This window comes from Vulpes vulpes, chromosome 7, assembly GCF_048418805.1.
Source record: "Vulpes vulpes isolate BD-2025 chromosome 7, VulVul3, whole genome shotgun sequence".
NCBI lineage: Eukaryota > Metazoa > Chordata > Mammalia > Carnivora > Canidae > Vulpes > Vulpes vulpes.
Genome location: NC_132786.1, coordinates 73,304,644 through 73,319,944, shown reverse-complemented (window position 1 = coordinate 73,319,944; position 15,301 = coordinate 73,304,644). Strand labels below are relative to the sequence as shown.

At 50.8% G+C, this 15,301-nt stretch overlaps 1 protein-coding gene across 1 annotated transcript; it reads left to right on the top strand.

The window, feature by feature from the left end:
• The first annotated feature begins 12,052 nt into the window (after window positions 1-12,052).
• LEP (leptin) lies at window positions 12,053-14,903 on the top strand. Its single transcript, XM_026010890.2, has 2 exons — window positions 12,053-12,206; window positions 13,684-14,903. The coding sequence occupies exons 1-2, from the start codon at window positions 12,063-12,065 to the stop codon at window positions 14,041-14,043; spliced, it is 504 nt and encodes a 167-aa protein (XP_025866675.1). The 5' UTR covers window positions 12,053-12,062; the 3' UTR covers window positions 14,044-14,903.
• The last annotated feature ends 398 nt before the right edge of the window (window positions 14,904-15,301 follow it).

Sequence of the window (15,301 nt, the reverse complement as noted above, 5' to 3'; positions counted from 1 at the left end):
CAGGTGTGTTTTCCCACATTTTAAATATCTGCTTCCCGGTGGCCTTGAGTCTAGAGGAGTCCCCACACTATGGTGGCACTAATACTGAAGGTCAGAAATAATCAGTTCTGTGGTGCATGTTGCCCTTGAGGTTCTGTTCGGGAAACTTCTTCTGAGCACATGCACCTGGCACTGCATACCAGGATTTTTTTTTTTTCTTAATTCATCAGGAACACAGAGAGAGGCAGAGATATAGGTGGAGGGAGAAGCAGGTTCCCTGAAGGGAGGCCTGTGCGGGACTCGATCCCAGAACCCTGGGATCACTGCCTGAGCCAAAGGCAGACAGACACTCAACCACTGAGCCACCCAGGCAGCCCCCCCTTACCAGGACTTATAAAAGGGAGACTTGATACCTGCCTTCCACTTAATAGCATGTGGGCAGAGGTGGGAAGAGGTCACCCAAGTCAGCTGGAATGAAGGGAGTTGGCTGGAAAGGTGACCAGGACAAGCTACTTCAAGGAGGAAGAAGAGACCCCAGTGCTTGGAGAAGGCCTGATTGAGCAGTCCTGCATGCCCACCCACGACTGGCAGGAATAAAGACCCAGAAGAGCTAACATGCAATGTATTTTCTAGTTCCAGGGTTGGCAAACTTTCTCTCTAACGGTGGGATGATAAACATTTTAGGCTTTTCAGACCAAGAGGCGACATCAGAGGGTATGTAGGTACAAGAGGGAAAAGTTCCCCCTGGAATTTTTTGGATAAAATTCAAAACTTTAATTAGGGATGCCAAAATGTAAACTTCATATAATGGTCATGTCCATAACTATTCTTCTTTTTATTTTTATATTTTTCAACTCTTTAAAAATGCAAAAACCATTCCTGGCTCAGGGCCATACCAAGACAGGTGGTGGTCGGATTTGGCTCACGCACATAACTTGCCAACCGGGGCAGCCCCGGTGGCCCAGCGGTTGAGCGCCTGCCTTTGGCTCAGGGTGTGATCCTGGAGACCCCGGATCGAGTCCCGCGTCGGGCTCCCTGCATGGAGCCTGCTTCTCCCTCTGCCCGTGTCTCTGCCTCTCTCTCTTTGGGTCTCTCATGAATGAATAAATAAATAAAAAGAACTTGCCAACTGGCCCCCTCAAAAGATGGGCTGGTGCTTAACGGTTCGGTTGCAGGGCTGCTCTCCCCCTGTGGGGACGCGAACGGGCCTGATCCGTTGTTGGCACCGGGGTTCCCGGCCCATCGCTACTCCTTCCCAGCCGGTGGTTCTGAGGAAAGTCCTGAACCTCCATGGACTTCAGTTTTCCGCGTCCCTCAAGCCCGACGAAGGCTCAGGCCGGGTGAGGAGATGCGGCTGCGTACAGCGTCCTGCGTACGCGGGAAACCCGGGGTAGAGGAGGGCCCGGGGCGCCGGAGCCGCTCCGAGGGCCGCGTGCCCGGCCGGGCTCCGGGGCGTTGCGCCCAGTGTAGCGGGCGGCCTGGGCGCGCGAGCCTGGGCGCGGGAGCCGACCCCTTCCCGGCGGGCGCGGGGCGCACGGGGAGCCGACCCCATCCCGGGGGGCGCGGGGCGCACGGGGAGCCGACCCCACCCCGGCGGGCGCGGGGCGCACGGGGAGCCGACCCCACCCCGGCGGGCGCGGGGCGCACGGGGAGCCGAGCCGTCGGGGCAGCTCCGCTTGGTCGCGGTCCCCGCGGGGCCCAGCCGCCCCCGCCCTTGGGGCCGCCCCGGGGCGCGCGGGCTCGGCAGCGGAGGCCCTCCCTCGAGGCCCGGGCCGGCCGCCGCCGCTGCCCTGCTCCCCGCCGGGCGGGGCGGGGGCTGGCGCTCGGGGTGCGCCGGGGCTGCCGGCCAGTTGCGCAAGTTGCGCTCGGGCGGCTATAAGAGGGGCGGGCAGGCATGGAGCCCCGGAGGAGTCGCGGCGCCAGCAGCTGCGAGGTAAGGCCCGGGCGCGCTGCTCTCTCCCTCCCCGCCGGTCTTTCTCGGCCAGGCACCCCACCCCGAACGCCGGGGAAACTGAGGCGCGAGGGGGCGGGCAGATGGCTTGGTTCTGGACCTTGGCGGCTTCGAAGCAGAGTTCTGACGGGAGGGAAGGCAGCGGGGGATCTGGATTCGGGGCCGGGCTGTGCCGGTGCCCACGGAGCAGGAATCTGTGCCATGGAGCCAGCCGGGGTCCCGGGAGACTGGCAGAGCCCGCGGCCCAGCTGCTGAGATGCTGTGCAAATTGCCTCGAGCACATCCCCAAAGATCAGGGTACCCTGCCCCCATCCGGAGGCGGTAAAGTTGAGGGCGCTGGGGGTTCGGGGTGAGCGCTGGGTTCCTGAGGACTAGCTTTTGCTCCGCGGCTAAGATTTCGGGCGTCATTTTCCAGCGGGGGTCTTCATCTCTGGTGTCTGATTGCAAGGATTTGTATACGGCCAAAGCCTAGGAACGGAAGCTCTGCGGAGTAGAGGCGGAAAGAAAACTCAGGAAGAACCCCAAATGTCTCAGAGATTCTGACGAGTCTCACCACATCTGGCCTTCAAGCCAAGCGAACGGTCTTCTTCACGGTGGATGAAATTGGGGTTTTCTAAGGTGACAGAGCAGCAGGTCACGGAAGGGCCTACTGCATGTTTCCCAACTGTTACCGCCTCTCTAGTCCATACCGCAAATACCCGCTGTTGGCAGGTGGGCCCCAGGCCGAGTCCCCTCCTCTCCTGGCCTGGTTTACATTCACTGTGAGTGTGGTTGTCTTCCCATTCCAGTTTCTAGAGCTTCAAGATGGTGGCATTTTGGAATTGTGAATCCTTACTTACAGCTGGATCCAAGACAAGCGGCCTGCTTGTCATTTGAGAAGAGCAGTTTGGGAGAGGATGAAAGGCTTGATTTCTGCTAGAAGGGTGGTCTTTGGGGTGGGCGGGGCAGAGGGCAGATACTTGTAGGCACCGACCAAGGAGCATAGCTCCTTGCCTCCCCCTTGTAGGACCTAACCACTGTCATCCCTCTTAAGGTCCCCTGTAGAGTTCTGAGGTGGGCAGCAGTGAGCTGGGACTAGTGGGAGAGAGATACCCAATCTCTTTCCCACCAGGTTGGTCTGCAGAACCATAGTCGCTGCCATTCTAACGTCCTCATGTGCAGAGATGCCAAGCCAATCATTTCTCTCACTTAGGTAGGGGGAGAAGGCGAGAGAAAAACAGTGAATGTTTTTAGGTTCTTCCCTTTTCTAGCAATCGAGGACATTAGGCTGAGGGGAACGTTTCCATGTTGGCCAAAGGAGCGTCCTTCTCATATTTTGTACATCTTATGCCCAAAATAACTCTTCTTGGTATTTGGGGGAAATATTTTCCTCCCCCTCCGTTCCAGGAAATGGCTCCAAGCGCCAAGGACAGAGCCAGGGAGATTGCAATGAATTCCTGCCTTTCAGCCGCAGGCAGATGCCTTTCATGTCTGAGTGGCCTGTGCAGGGTGTGGAGGTGGCCACTTGGGAGAGCTCTACTCACAGACCCAGTCATTGTCCCCGCTCCAGCCTAGACGTCACCCAAGGGGATGAGGGGGTCGGGGAGAGAGATAGGGCTTCAGGGAAGTGGAGTCCTTGGGAGGTATGCATCCATGAACAGCATGCGTGTGATTTAAAGGAAAATTGAGCCAATTGTCTTGCAGTCAATCAGTAGATCCTGTCCTTCCCAGCAGTAGGGTTCCGTGGCAGCAGCTCCATTCTGGCCTGCCAGCCCAGAGCCTTGAAATTCTACTTTGTCCACACAGTTGTCTTAGAGAAATAGAAAGAGGTTGTTTCTGCTTAAAAACAGCACACCTGATGCCTGGGCTCAGGGAGTTCTCTGTGCTTATTCTGTGTGTGACAACAGATGTGCAAACTGCATTTTACAAGCTTTCCTGCTCAGTTTGTCAGTATCCCCCCTGCCCCGCCCCAGAACTGGATTCGTGCTCGGTGCCAATGCCGACATCTCACTGATTTCATTGAAGATTTCATCCCCACCTGTGTGCACATTGTGTTTGTAGTCTGGGGATGCACTGGGCTGGGGAGGAGTGCAAAGGCGGGGCCTACAGAGAAGAAAAGAGGGAGAGGGGTCTCTGAGGAGGGCAGGAGGCCCAGAGCAGCTGGAGCCAGGCTGATGAATGGAACTAAGGAAGCTGAAAGGAATGGGGATCCACATGGTGCTGGAGGACACGTAAAAGGTGCAGGAAGCCAACCAAGAGACCCGTTAAAGGGAGATGTGGAAGCCAAAGTGATTTCTATCATTAAGAAAGTTTCCTAGGGGGGTGCCTGGGGTGGCTCAGTGAGTTAAGCATCTGCCTTCAGCTCAGGTCACGGTCTTGGGGTCCTGGGATGGAGCCCTGCATTGAGTTCCTTGTTCAGCAGGGAATCTGCTTCTCTCTCTCCCCCTCTCCCTCTGTGCACTCTTTCTCTCTCCTCTCTCTCTCTCTCTAATTAATAAATAAGATCTTTTAAAAAATAATTTCCTAGGGATTCCTGCTGGGCAAAAGTGAATTCTACGATGTGACTTTGAGACAGGCGCAGGTGAACCACAGTAGAGGTAGGTTAACCTGGTTAGACAATGAAGATCAGAGATGGGAAATATTTGATTTATTTCAACAATTATTTAATGAGTACCTGCTGTGTGCCAGGCCCTCGGGAAATGCTGGAACAAGTAGCATGTCCCCGACTCCTGCACCTGGAAGACATCACTAGTTGATGGAGGTACCCTCTCGCCTCTGAGGAACTTCAGGGCCGCCTCCACACAGTGCTCCAGGTAGCTGCTAAAAATTGATCAGAGTTGACACTGGAAACCCATGTGTTATCCCTGATGAGGATCAGATCTGAGGGTGGTTTATGAGGAGTACGAAGACTATAACCCCCACAGCCACACTCTGGCTGCTGGTTAAGTAGGTTAACATTTCTGAAACAAGGCTTTCAGTTGCAAATAAGAGAAAACCACTCATGCTAGCTCAGTGTGTCAAACAACATATTGCAACCCACATTTAAAAAACAGAACTCGGGGATCCCTGGGTGGCGCAGCGGTTTGGCGCCTGCCTTTGGCCCAGGGCGTGATCCTGGAGACCCGGGATCGAATCCCACATCGGGCTCCCGGTGCATGGAGCCTGCTTCTCCCTCTGCCTGTGTCTCTGCCTCTCTCTCTCTCTCCCTCTCTCTCTCTCTCTGTATGACTATCATAAATAAAAAAAAATTAAAAAAAATAAATAAAAATAAAAAACAGAACTCTTAGGAGTATATCATTCACAGTAAGTGAATTTGATTTCTTGACATTTGTTCCTCTTACTTGTGTTTATCTATATATCCCCTGGATTAAAAAATATAATCAGAGAGCTGAAACGTACTCGAGTCTATGTGGAAGAGTATCTCACGGTGGAGGCTAAGGACAGGGAGGGTCCAGAACCAACAAGGTGAGGAACCAGAAAGAAGGTTCAGGAAGGAGCATAGGCACTGACTGTAACCCACCTGTTACAGGATGAACTCTGGTCTTTCTCAGCTATTCCATGCACATGAGGGCAATCGCAGCTAACCTGGAGCTTCTGAGCCCTCAACAGAGACAAACTGGGCTCTCTGAAGCCCTACTTTCAATTCCTGGAAGAGATGGTAATTGACCGGATCAGGGTTTGGATGAGAAAGAGATAGGAGAAGGAGGAGAAGAGTATTCTCGGTCTCTTGCCTGCCACTCGCCATGCCCCTCCAGGGCGTGTGTGTGTGTGTGTGTGTGTGTGTGTGTGTGTGTGTGTGTGTGTTCTGAGAGGGCAGATTCCCCCACGAGGTGGAATCAAGCCTGGGACATTCTAGCTCTCTAGCCTTACATGCTCTATCATTCTGCCATATTGAATTCTCCTAAACCCACCATAGTTTTTTCCAACTCCACACTGTCACAGTGGTCTGGAATGCCCTGCTTGCCTTCTTCCGCCTGGAGAACTCCTGTCCTTAAGGTCTCAGTTCAAATACTGTCTCATTTGCAAAGCTGTCCTCACCTTTCTAGGGTCACTTCTTTCCTCTATGCTCCTCAGATTCTATATTCCTTCCCTCATAACCTTGATGAGATTGTATTAAATTGAGTTATTTAAGCTTCTGTTTGTTCCACTGGATTCTGAGTAGCTTGAATGACCAGCATCCAGGCTTCTCTGTCTCTGTTCATCCTTTGTTTATTACTTGTCCCCAAGTCCCTTCCAACTTAGAATTACGGAGACAGGAAAGCAGAGTAGAAGGAAAGGATGAGAGGGAGCCCACAGGAAGAATTTCTGCAAGGAGAGGCTTAGCCCATCCAAAGCTTTTCCCTCATAATTAATAGCAAATATCACATTATCTGAATTTAATTCACACTAGCACATCAAGGATTATTGAAGAGAGGGCTGTAGAAATCCCCATGGCTGGAGAAGAGAAGGAAGAGAGAAGTATGTGCTGGGTCCCTGTTAACTTCTGGCGCTTTCAACCAGGAGAAGACGTGGGACTTTGGATAGCTCTAGGCTAGCAGTCCCCACCAGCAAATGGCTCTGTGACCCTAAGCTCTCCTTGCCCCCCACAGCCTTCATCAGAAGGCAGGCCTGACCTTGGCCCAGCAAACCATCCAGCCTGGATCTAGAGAAGCACACCCCCTATCTTGGCATAGAAGCTGGTCTGCCTCATTTCCTAGGACCAGAGTGAAGGTGAAGGAGGTCATATCTGGAGGCCAGCAGCTTCTTGGGGGAAGGAAGGGGTGAGCTTGTCTGTGGCGAAGGCAGAGGTGAGGGGGCCTTCATAGAAGTGGGGCAGGGTTGGGGGGGGTCAGCTAAAGATGAATAGAGGTAGGGCCGGCACCCAGGCCCCAGGTGAACCTGGGCAGTGGAAACTGTGGTGGCGTGGAAAGTGTGGTTATGTGCACCTCTCCTCTTGGCCTTGGAACTGTTGGAACTGTTTTCTATGGTGACATTTTCTTTTCTAGTGCTGCCCTGGGAGGCTCCATTTTCTGGTTTTTCTCCTTTCTTCTCCAGTGCACCCAGTATAGGGGAATAGTAGGGGATGCTGGTAAAGATGATGAGGAGTGGCAGGTCTTAATTAGGGAGAGGGAAAGTGGCAGTGAAAGCTGGTGAACAGGAAGTCCAGAGGACGAGCAGGGTGCCAGCAGAGTGAAGGGGAGGCCTTGGCCAGTGTGCAAGCCACCCATTGGTACCCCCAGAGGTACCCATCTCCCTCCCCAGGCTCCGCTTGAATAATGGGCAGAGAGAAATAAAGGAGACAGGATGTTGTATTCACATGTCAACAGTTCACCTTTTAACTCTCAGACAATGACAGCTACTAAATGTTCAAAACCATTTTGGAAACTTCTAGAGAGAAAAGGTTTTGCAGTCCAGGCAACTGGCTGACAATCACCTTTGTCCTCCCTGTTCCTCCCACCTTGGCTCTTTCCACCTGGGCACTGCTGGGTCTACTTGTGTGGCCCTGTTTTTCTGAATGTGACTCCCAATCCCAGCTGTCAGCTGGATAGGTCTGCCTGAGGTTCCACCAGCCGTAACCAGCAAATCAAGCAAAACTGAGCAAATCAGTGGTGTTGCAACTCCCTCCCCGTGCCTTTGCCAATCTCCATCTCCATCCTTCTTGTCACCTGGGCTGAAAGCATTAGCCTGGGAACGGTCAGAGCTCCTCACTTCCATGAAAGAAGCCTAGCCTCCTTACTCGGCACTCGGGGCCCAAGCCCTCCCCACCTCCTGGCCCATCACACTTCTCATGCAGGCTGTGAGCCACCGTGTTCTGAGCTCACAGGGGTTCTTCAGCCTCTGAGCTCTCGGCTGGGCTGCTCCTCTCCTCCACCTTCACAAACCCAATTCCTCCTGACTCTTATGGCTCTTATGAAATGCCACCTCCTCCAAGACACCTCCTTGATTCCTTAGCTGGAAATAGTGGTGATAACAGCTAAGGTGTATTGGGGTTGGCCATATGCCAGGCAAGGAGTTAGCACTTTGCACACATTACCTCATTTCATCCACAGGACAGCCTCAAGTGGGAATGACAGTTTGTATCATTCCCATTTTATAGCTGAGAAAATTGAGTGTGAGAGAGTTTGGCAAACTTGCCCAAGGTCCTGAACTCCAACTCAAGCAGAGTTCTGCTGAACTCTAGAGCTCATAATTTTACACACGTCTCCCTCCCCTGAGTTACCCTGGGCATGCTGTCTGTTTAAACATTCTTCCTTGAGTTACAGCTAATTATGCAAACTGGTTGTTCAAGAGAACAGTTTTGTTCTTTACTTTTGTCTCTAACAAATAATATGTGTTAATAGTTGACAACATTAAATACTGCAGTGTATTCCCTGGGCTTCTGAGAAAACCAGCAGTCTTCAGCCTTGTCCCTTCCTAGTCCCAATTCCCACCCTCCTGTGATTTCATCTTTGTACGTGGCCCACAGTGAGCGATCAGTACACATTAGCTGTCAACCAGCTGCTATCCATTGAGTATTATGTGTCAGGCGCTGTGCTTAGTGAAGTTGTAGTTGCTGTCTTGAATTATCCCTCCCCTCTCTGGTCCCTAAACTCTGCTCTTGCCAGCCATCTTCTTGGGCCACAGCCAGGCCCCACCCAGGTACTCAGGTGAACCCAGGAACACTCAACATCCACTTTGTCCTGATGCCCATGTCCAGGCATATAAATCAACTAGCATTAAGTTTGGTTGCATTTAGCAGAGACCCAAAATAACAGTGGGTTAACCAAGACAGAGGTTATGTCTCTCTCACACACATAGCACAAGTCCGGGTGGGGCGAGGGGGCAGTCTGCAGCCAGTATGTCACTCAGCTCCACAAAGTCCTCAGGGACCTGGTCTCCAGCTCTCTAGCCCACCATTCGTAAGGTGATCCAAGATGGCACCAAAACCCCGGCTACCACACCTGCAGCTCAGGCATGGGATGGGGGAAGGGATGAAAAAGGAAGAGGCAGAGGCACATAACCCAAGAGCTGCCACACAGCACCCATGCTGATACTTAATGGCCAGACTTTAGTGGCACAGCCAAACTTAGTTGGGGGAAGCTGAGAAGTGTAGTATTTATTCTCGATGGCACATCACCATCTAAACTTGGATATTCTATTACTTGGGAAGAAGGAAAGAATAGATATTGGAGACAACTAGCTGCTTCTACTAAAAGGGTTTGATGTGTTGATGTGTTTGTGTATGTGATGTGTGTTGTGTATGCAAGCACATGTATTGTGTGTGTTGGTGGGCCACGTTCTCTCCTCCACTTGGATCTCAGATGGACTTGGTATGGATTCTCTATGGAACTCCCCTAAATCTGGCCTCCTCCTCTTAGGCAGATTTACCAGCAGCTTCTCAGTTCCACATTTCAAGGAACTACAATGTATTTTCTGCATCCACTGAAGCATATTATCAGCAGTGATAGAGGGGCTTGTAAAACTGTTTTCCCACTCAGATGTTACATGGTGGCCATTATGTGAGAGCGACTATGAGCAGAGTTAATCTGGTAATAAATTCTCTCGGGAAGGAGGGTGTCATTGCCCAAGAATCCTAGAAAAGGGTACCATTCAATCTTGTGCTGCAGGGGGAACACCCAGAAATACCAGGCACCCTGTTGAGAATGCCCAAGGGAGGCAACGGGCCAAATGCTAGATTTGGGGTTGGCTACAGGCAATGTTACCCCAGTGTTTCAAGCCCTGCCCAGTAACCACACAATTCCCAAACTGCTGACCTCCCCCATCCCCTGCCCTTCGGCACAAAAACGCACAACAGGCAGAGGGTTGACAGGTTCATCTCATTTACCCTTTAGAGCCAGGTGGTGTTATTAATTTCATTTCACTAATGGGAACAGATTCTGTAGGGAAGTTAAGAATTTGCCTAAGGACTCACTGAAACCCTGGGACCTAACCATTATACTTTCCACCTTTGCTAGGGCTTCGTGGAATCATACTGGGGATTAGTTCTATTTAACTCCATTCCAAAAACCTTTGGTGGAAATGTTTACTCACATAATCAGTAGTTAATAGAGGGAGCTTCCACTTTTTAAGAGAGAAAACAAGCATAGAAACATCTGATGTGCCTCCTCCGGAATTACATAGGATATTTTCATATTCGAAGTCGATGTGGGGGTGCAATCGCATAGCATCAGCCTAGAATAAGGTATTTGTTTCCAAAGGCCATGGTCCCAGGAGGTATCTTGTTGAGCATTGGGGTGGTTTGTAATTTGGGGCTCTCCTTAGAGGCTGGAGAAACTGTAGGGTGGGTAGAAAGCACCCCAGCCTTTCTGGGTTAAGCAGAAGCCTGACTCTGCCACTCGCTTGTTTGAGCAAGTTAACACATTTTCTTGACCCTCCTCTTCCCCCTTTTTATAAATTTCTCAGATTAAAAGCATACCTTTGGGGCACCTGGATGGCTCGGTGGTTGAGCATCTGCCTTTGGCTCAGGTCATGATCCCGGGGTCCTGGGATGGAGCCCTGCATCAGGCTCCCTTCAGGAAGCCTGCTTCTCCCTCTCCCTCTGCCCCTCCCCCTTGCCTGTGCTCACTCTTTCTTTTAAATAAATAAATAAAAATTTAAAAACAAAAGCATGCCTTTGATCAAGCCTTATAAATAATATATAAATAGTTTATTTCTATTATATTGCCAGAATATGAATTATACTAATATTGCCACCTGTGGACAGAAACTGTATTATCTGTTTTTATTAAGACCCAGATGAGACAAAACATAAAAAGCAGGGATTAACTCTTTTGCCTTCTCCAGAACCTTCATGCTAATATTTACTTACATTTGATTATTATTTCAGGCTCATGCACACAACCTTAGCATGGATCACAGACTCGCATACATTTAACTTTATTACCTTTTGTCTTATGTATCTCATTAAAATTTTGCTGCTTATTCAAGGATCTGCATATTATTAATATTAGAATTCATTGTTCCATGACTTTGAAAGTGTCAAACATTCTGGATGAACACGTTATAGTCTCTTCTGCCTCCATGCCTTTAAACCAACGGTTTTCTGGCCTCTTGTGGCAACCACTCTCCATTCTTACTAACCCATACTGGGTTTTTAATACCCAGCTCAGGTGACACCTCTTTCAGGGAGCCCCCTTTGTACTCCTGTGACATCTTGCACTTGTTCTTCTTGTGAAGTTTATTCTTCCTGTATTGGAATGGTCTGCTTACTTGTTTATCTCTCTTATTAATGCATAAGTGGGGCATCTGGGTGGTTCAGTGGTTGAGCTTCTGCCTTTGGCTCAGGCTGTGATTCCAGGGTCCTTGGATCAAGTCCTGCATCAGGCTCCCCATGGGGATCCTACTTCTCCCTCTGCCTATGTCTCTGCCTCTCTGTGTCTCTCATGAATAAATAAGTAAAATCGTATTAAAAAAAAAAAAAGCATAAGCAACCTGAGAGTAGAGAGCATCTGTTGTTCACGATTATATCCTTGGTGCCTGGCACTGTATCTGACACATTAGCAGATCTTCCGCCAGTGCTGGCTGCATTCAGGCTCCCAGTAGGAGAGAAAGGAAGTAATAAAACCAGTGATAAACGCCATCACAGAGGTATCGGTAGGCTGCCATGGGAGAGTAATGGAGACGGCAAGTAACATAATCTCTAGTAATAAGGATAGTAATATAGTACATTTCACAACACCTTTAAAGCTCTTGCACATGCATTGTCTCATTTGATCCTCATAAAAGTCTAGAGATAGGTATATTGCAGGAGATGAAGGTGGAGTTTTTAGTGGTTTTGTGATCTGTTTAAAGTCAGGCAGCTATTAAATGGCTGGATTCAGACCAGACCTTAAAAGCCCATCTCTTCCTCACAGCTTGCAATAAAGTCATACCACGATGTCCATTCACTCATGCACTGGCTTACTGCTCTGTGGTCTATTCCACATCACTTTGTTGTTTATTTGGTCAGGTCTTACTTCCCCACGGACATGCATTTCATTAATGTAATTCTAGATAACAAATTGTCTTTGACACTGAGGAGATGATTGCTATGGCAGAAGGCAAGTCTCATTTTTATCCACATCCGATGATGAGGTTGGTAACAGGACTTATGGGTATTTTCTGAGATACCAGCAACCTGCCATGTGTGGTTCCTTCTGTTTTCAGGCCCAAGAAGCACAGCCAGGGAAGGAAAATGCGTTGTGGACCTCTGTGCCGATTCCTGTGGCTTTGGCCCTATCTGTCCTGTGTTGAAGCTGTGCCAATCCGAAAAGTCCAGGATGACACCAAAACCCTCATCAAGACGATTGTCGCCAGGATCAATGACATTTCACACACGGTAGGGAGGGTCTGGGAGACAAAGTAGAACCAAGACCAGCCCTTGGGGAAACCAGGACCTCAGATGGTAGTTGAGGCCTGTGCAGCCACATATAGGGGCCATGGTGGCCTTGACACCTCCCCGTGGTACGAACAGCAGCCTTTTCTCTTCCTCTCTCTCCATCTCCCACCTTCTCCTTCTCCTTCCTCTCTGATGCAAGTCCTAGTGCCTAGGACCAGAGAGAGCCATAAGGGTCCTTGTGTCCCACTGGCAGGTGACAGACTCCTAATTGCATCCCCTCTAGGCCTCTATCACATCTCTAGAATGTACTCATCGTTGGGCATTCTTCCTAGATGAACTCTGGCCCTGTGAAGCTTCTCCCTGTTACTGTTAGTCCTGGGGTCCACAGGCCTAGACCTTCAGCCATTTCCCAGATGACAGCTGTATTTGGAATTAGGAAGACCAAATGTGAATCTTCACGCTTCTGTTCTCTATCTGTAAAATCTTAAACTAATTCCTTAATGTCTTGAAGCCTCAGTTTCCATAGCCTGATAGTGGGACTATCATAAGGGACTTCACAAGATTGTTAGGAGATTCAGTTAGTTAAAGCAAGTGATCTCCCCTCACCCACCCTAACAGAACCAGAACACAGCATGCCCTCATTAAAAGTTTAGTTGTGGTTTTTAGTAGCCCCTGGTCTTAAAAGCCTGCTTGCTCACCCAGCACGGATCAATCTAGAGATTTCCACATCTCCTGCCCATTATGGATGTCTGACAGTGGCCTTGGGCAGCCAGGAAGAAGTTAGGTGGCCAGAAGCAGAGACAGCTCAGAACTAGATAAGAGCCTTGGGCATTTTAAGAGAGAAGTCTATGAGTCTCCTTGCTTTCATGGGGCCACGCATGATAGGTCCAGAGTGTCCCAGCTTGGGTGGTGCAGAGAGTGAGTGCCACAGGCAGTGGAGAAGGGGAGAACTCCTGGTAACCAGTGTTACTGGAGCAGAGGAGTGAGATGGGACACTCTTTGGCGGGGGTGGGGGTGGGGGTGGAGGAGGTCCAGCCTTGACTCCTGAGGGGGTAGGAGGCCTTGGAGAACCTGACTGGGAGCAAGGAATCCTCTGGGGGCAAAAGAGGGTGATGATATCTGGGGAAGGGGCACTTCAGGAGGACCTCAGTGCCTGGGGAAGAGACTTCACTAAGTAAGAATCAGGCCTCATGGCTGGGTCTACAGCAGAGGCCATTTCCAAGAGAGAACCACCTGCGAGGATTGGTCTGGAAGTGGAAGGCAGGGTGATTTGGGAAGAGTAGGAGTACAGAAGTCCAGGAAACAGCTTGGAAGCTTGGCAGCCCCTGGGGCACAAGAAACAAGGGCCTGGGCCAGGGTGGTGAGGAAGGAGGAGAGGAGGCAAGCAAGAGAGCGGACCTCCACGCTCATGGGAGAGGCCGACACCTTGCAGAACCGACTTGTCTGAGATCCTGCTCTCCCTTTTCCTCTGGCCCAGCAGTCTGTCTCCTCCAAACAGAGGGTCGCTGGTCTGGACTTCATTCCTGGACTCCAACCAGTCCTGAGTTTGTCCAAGATGGACCAGACGTTGGCCATCTACCAACAGATCCTCACCAGTCTGCATTCCAGAAATGTGGTCCAAATATCTAATGACCTGGAGAACCTCCGGGACCTTCTCCACCTGCTGGCCTCCTCCAAGAGCTGCCCCTTGCCCCCGGCCAGGGGCCTGGAGACCTTTGAGAGCCTGGGCGGCGTCCTGGAAGCCTCACTCTACTCCACAGAGGTGGTGGCTCTGAGCAGACTGCAGGCGGCCCTCCAGGACATGCTTCGGCGGCTGGACCTCAGCCCTGGGTGCTGAGACCTTGAAGGCTTCTCTTCCCCAAGTCGAGGAGAGAACCTGGGCTCCCAGGGGTCTCCAGGAGAGAGACCGTATGGGTGTCCTTTATCCTGGCCCCTAGCCATTTCTCTCTCACACCATGGAGCCATTCTTCCAAAGGCATAAGCCTCCACGGCACAAAACCAAAGATAAGAATGCGGGATTCCATTCTCACGGGGAAGGGGGACCCATCTGGCAAACAGTGACCTGCATCTGTGGTTCTCACAAAAGGCTTCCTTCCTGTGCCACCTCCCCCCTCACTGCATGCTTCAGCGTGACCTGGGGTGATTTCAGGAGGCACCCGCTGAGCCTTTGGACCATCAAGCGAGGTTCTGTCTGAGAATTCTGGGAGCACCATGAAAGCTACATCCACATAGCTGCAAACTCCCAAGCAACACATTATTTATTATGCATTTTATTCTGGATGGATTTAAAGCAAAACATCAGCCTTTCCAGGCTCTTTGGAGCCAGCCAGAGCTAGGGATGCTATTTCCAATCCCATCAGTGGGCCTGGCTGAGGCAAACCCATTTCTAGTGACTTGAGGGCTCTCAAGTTAGTTCTTTGGTAACTGGCTATGTTTCTACTGTGACGGATGTTAAATTACAGTGTTCGCAATGGCATTGCCCTGAGCTGATCTCCAAGGACCAGGTTATTTCAAAAAGAAGATGAATTTTGTCATGTGTGATATATAGATCTGTGTACCTGGAGGTAGGAGAACGTGTTAGCGGGAAGGGGAAGGATCCAGGATGTATTTTTTGAATTACATTTGTGCGATGGGCTCTTCGAATGGAGGGGGGTTCATTTTCTCATCTCTGCAACCACTTAGTGTGGTTTTCATGAGAATAACAAAGGATATGACTCCTTGAACAGGGGTTGTGGGGTTTTGCCAGCCGCCCACGGGGTGGGGGGGTGGGGGGAGGGGGGGTGGGGGGGAGTGGCACTGACGACTGTTTACTGGGGCAGTTGTGAGCGCTGGCCTTCTCCAATTGCTGGAGACAGGTCTTTCTTATCAGGGAATGAGGATCCCTCACTGGAGGTGGTGATCCCCAGAGCAGGGGTCCTTGGTATGGGCCTTGGAATGGTCTAGGGATGATCCCACACTGGATTTGTAACATGGCAGTACCCCTACTTGGGATTTGCATGCCAAATTGTGGTTCTCATCTGACTGGCTCACCCAAACAAGACCATGTTTCCCTCTCATTCAGGGTAGATTTATACTCCAGAGGGGAAGTTCTGGGG

What these genes read in the sequence shown, in the direction of transcription:
- LEP (XM_026010890.2), top strand. Translation starts at nt 12,063, where the DNA reads ATGCGTTGTGGACCTCTGTGCCGATTCCTGTGGCTTTGGCCCTATCTG. An exon ending in TCAATGACATTTCACACACG is followed by an intron (nt 12,207 to 13,683) that starts GTAGGGAGGGTC and finishes CCTCTGGCCCAG; the next exon opens with CAGTCTGTCTCCTCCAAACA.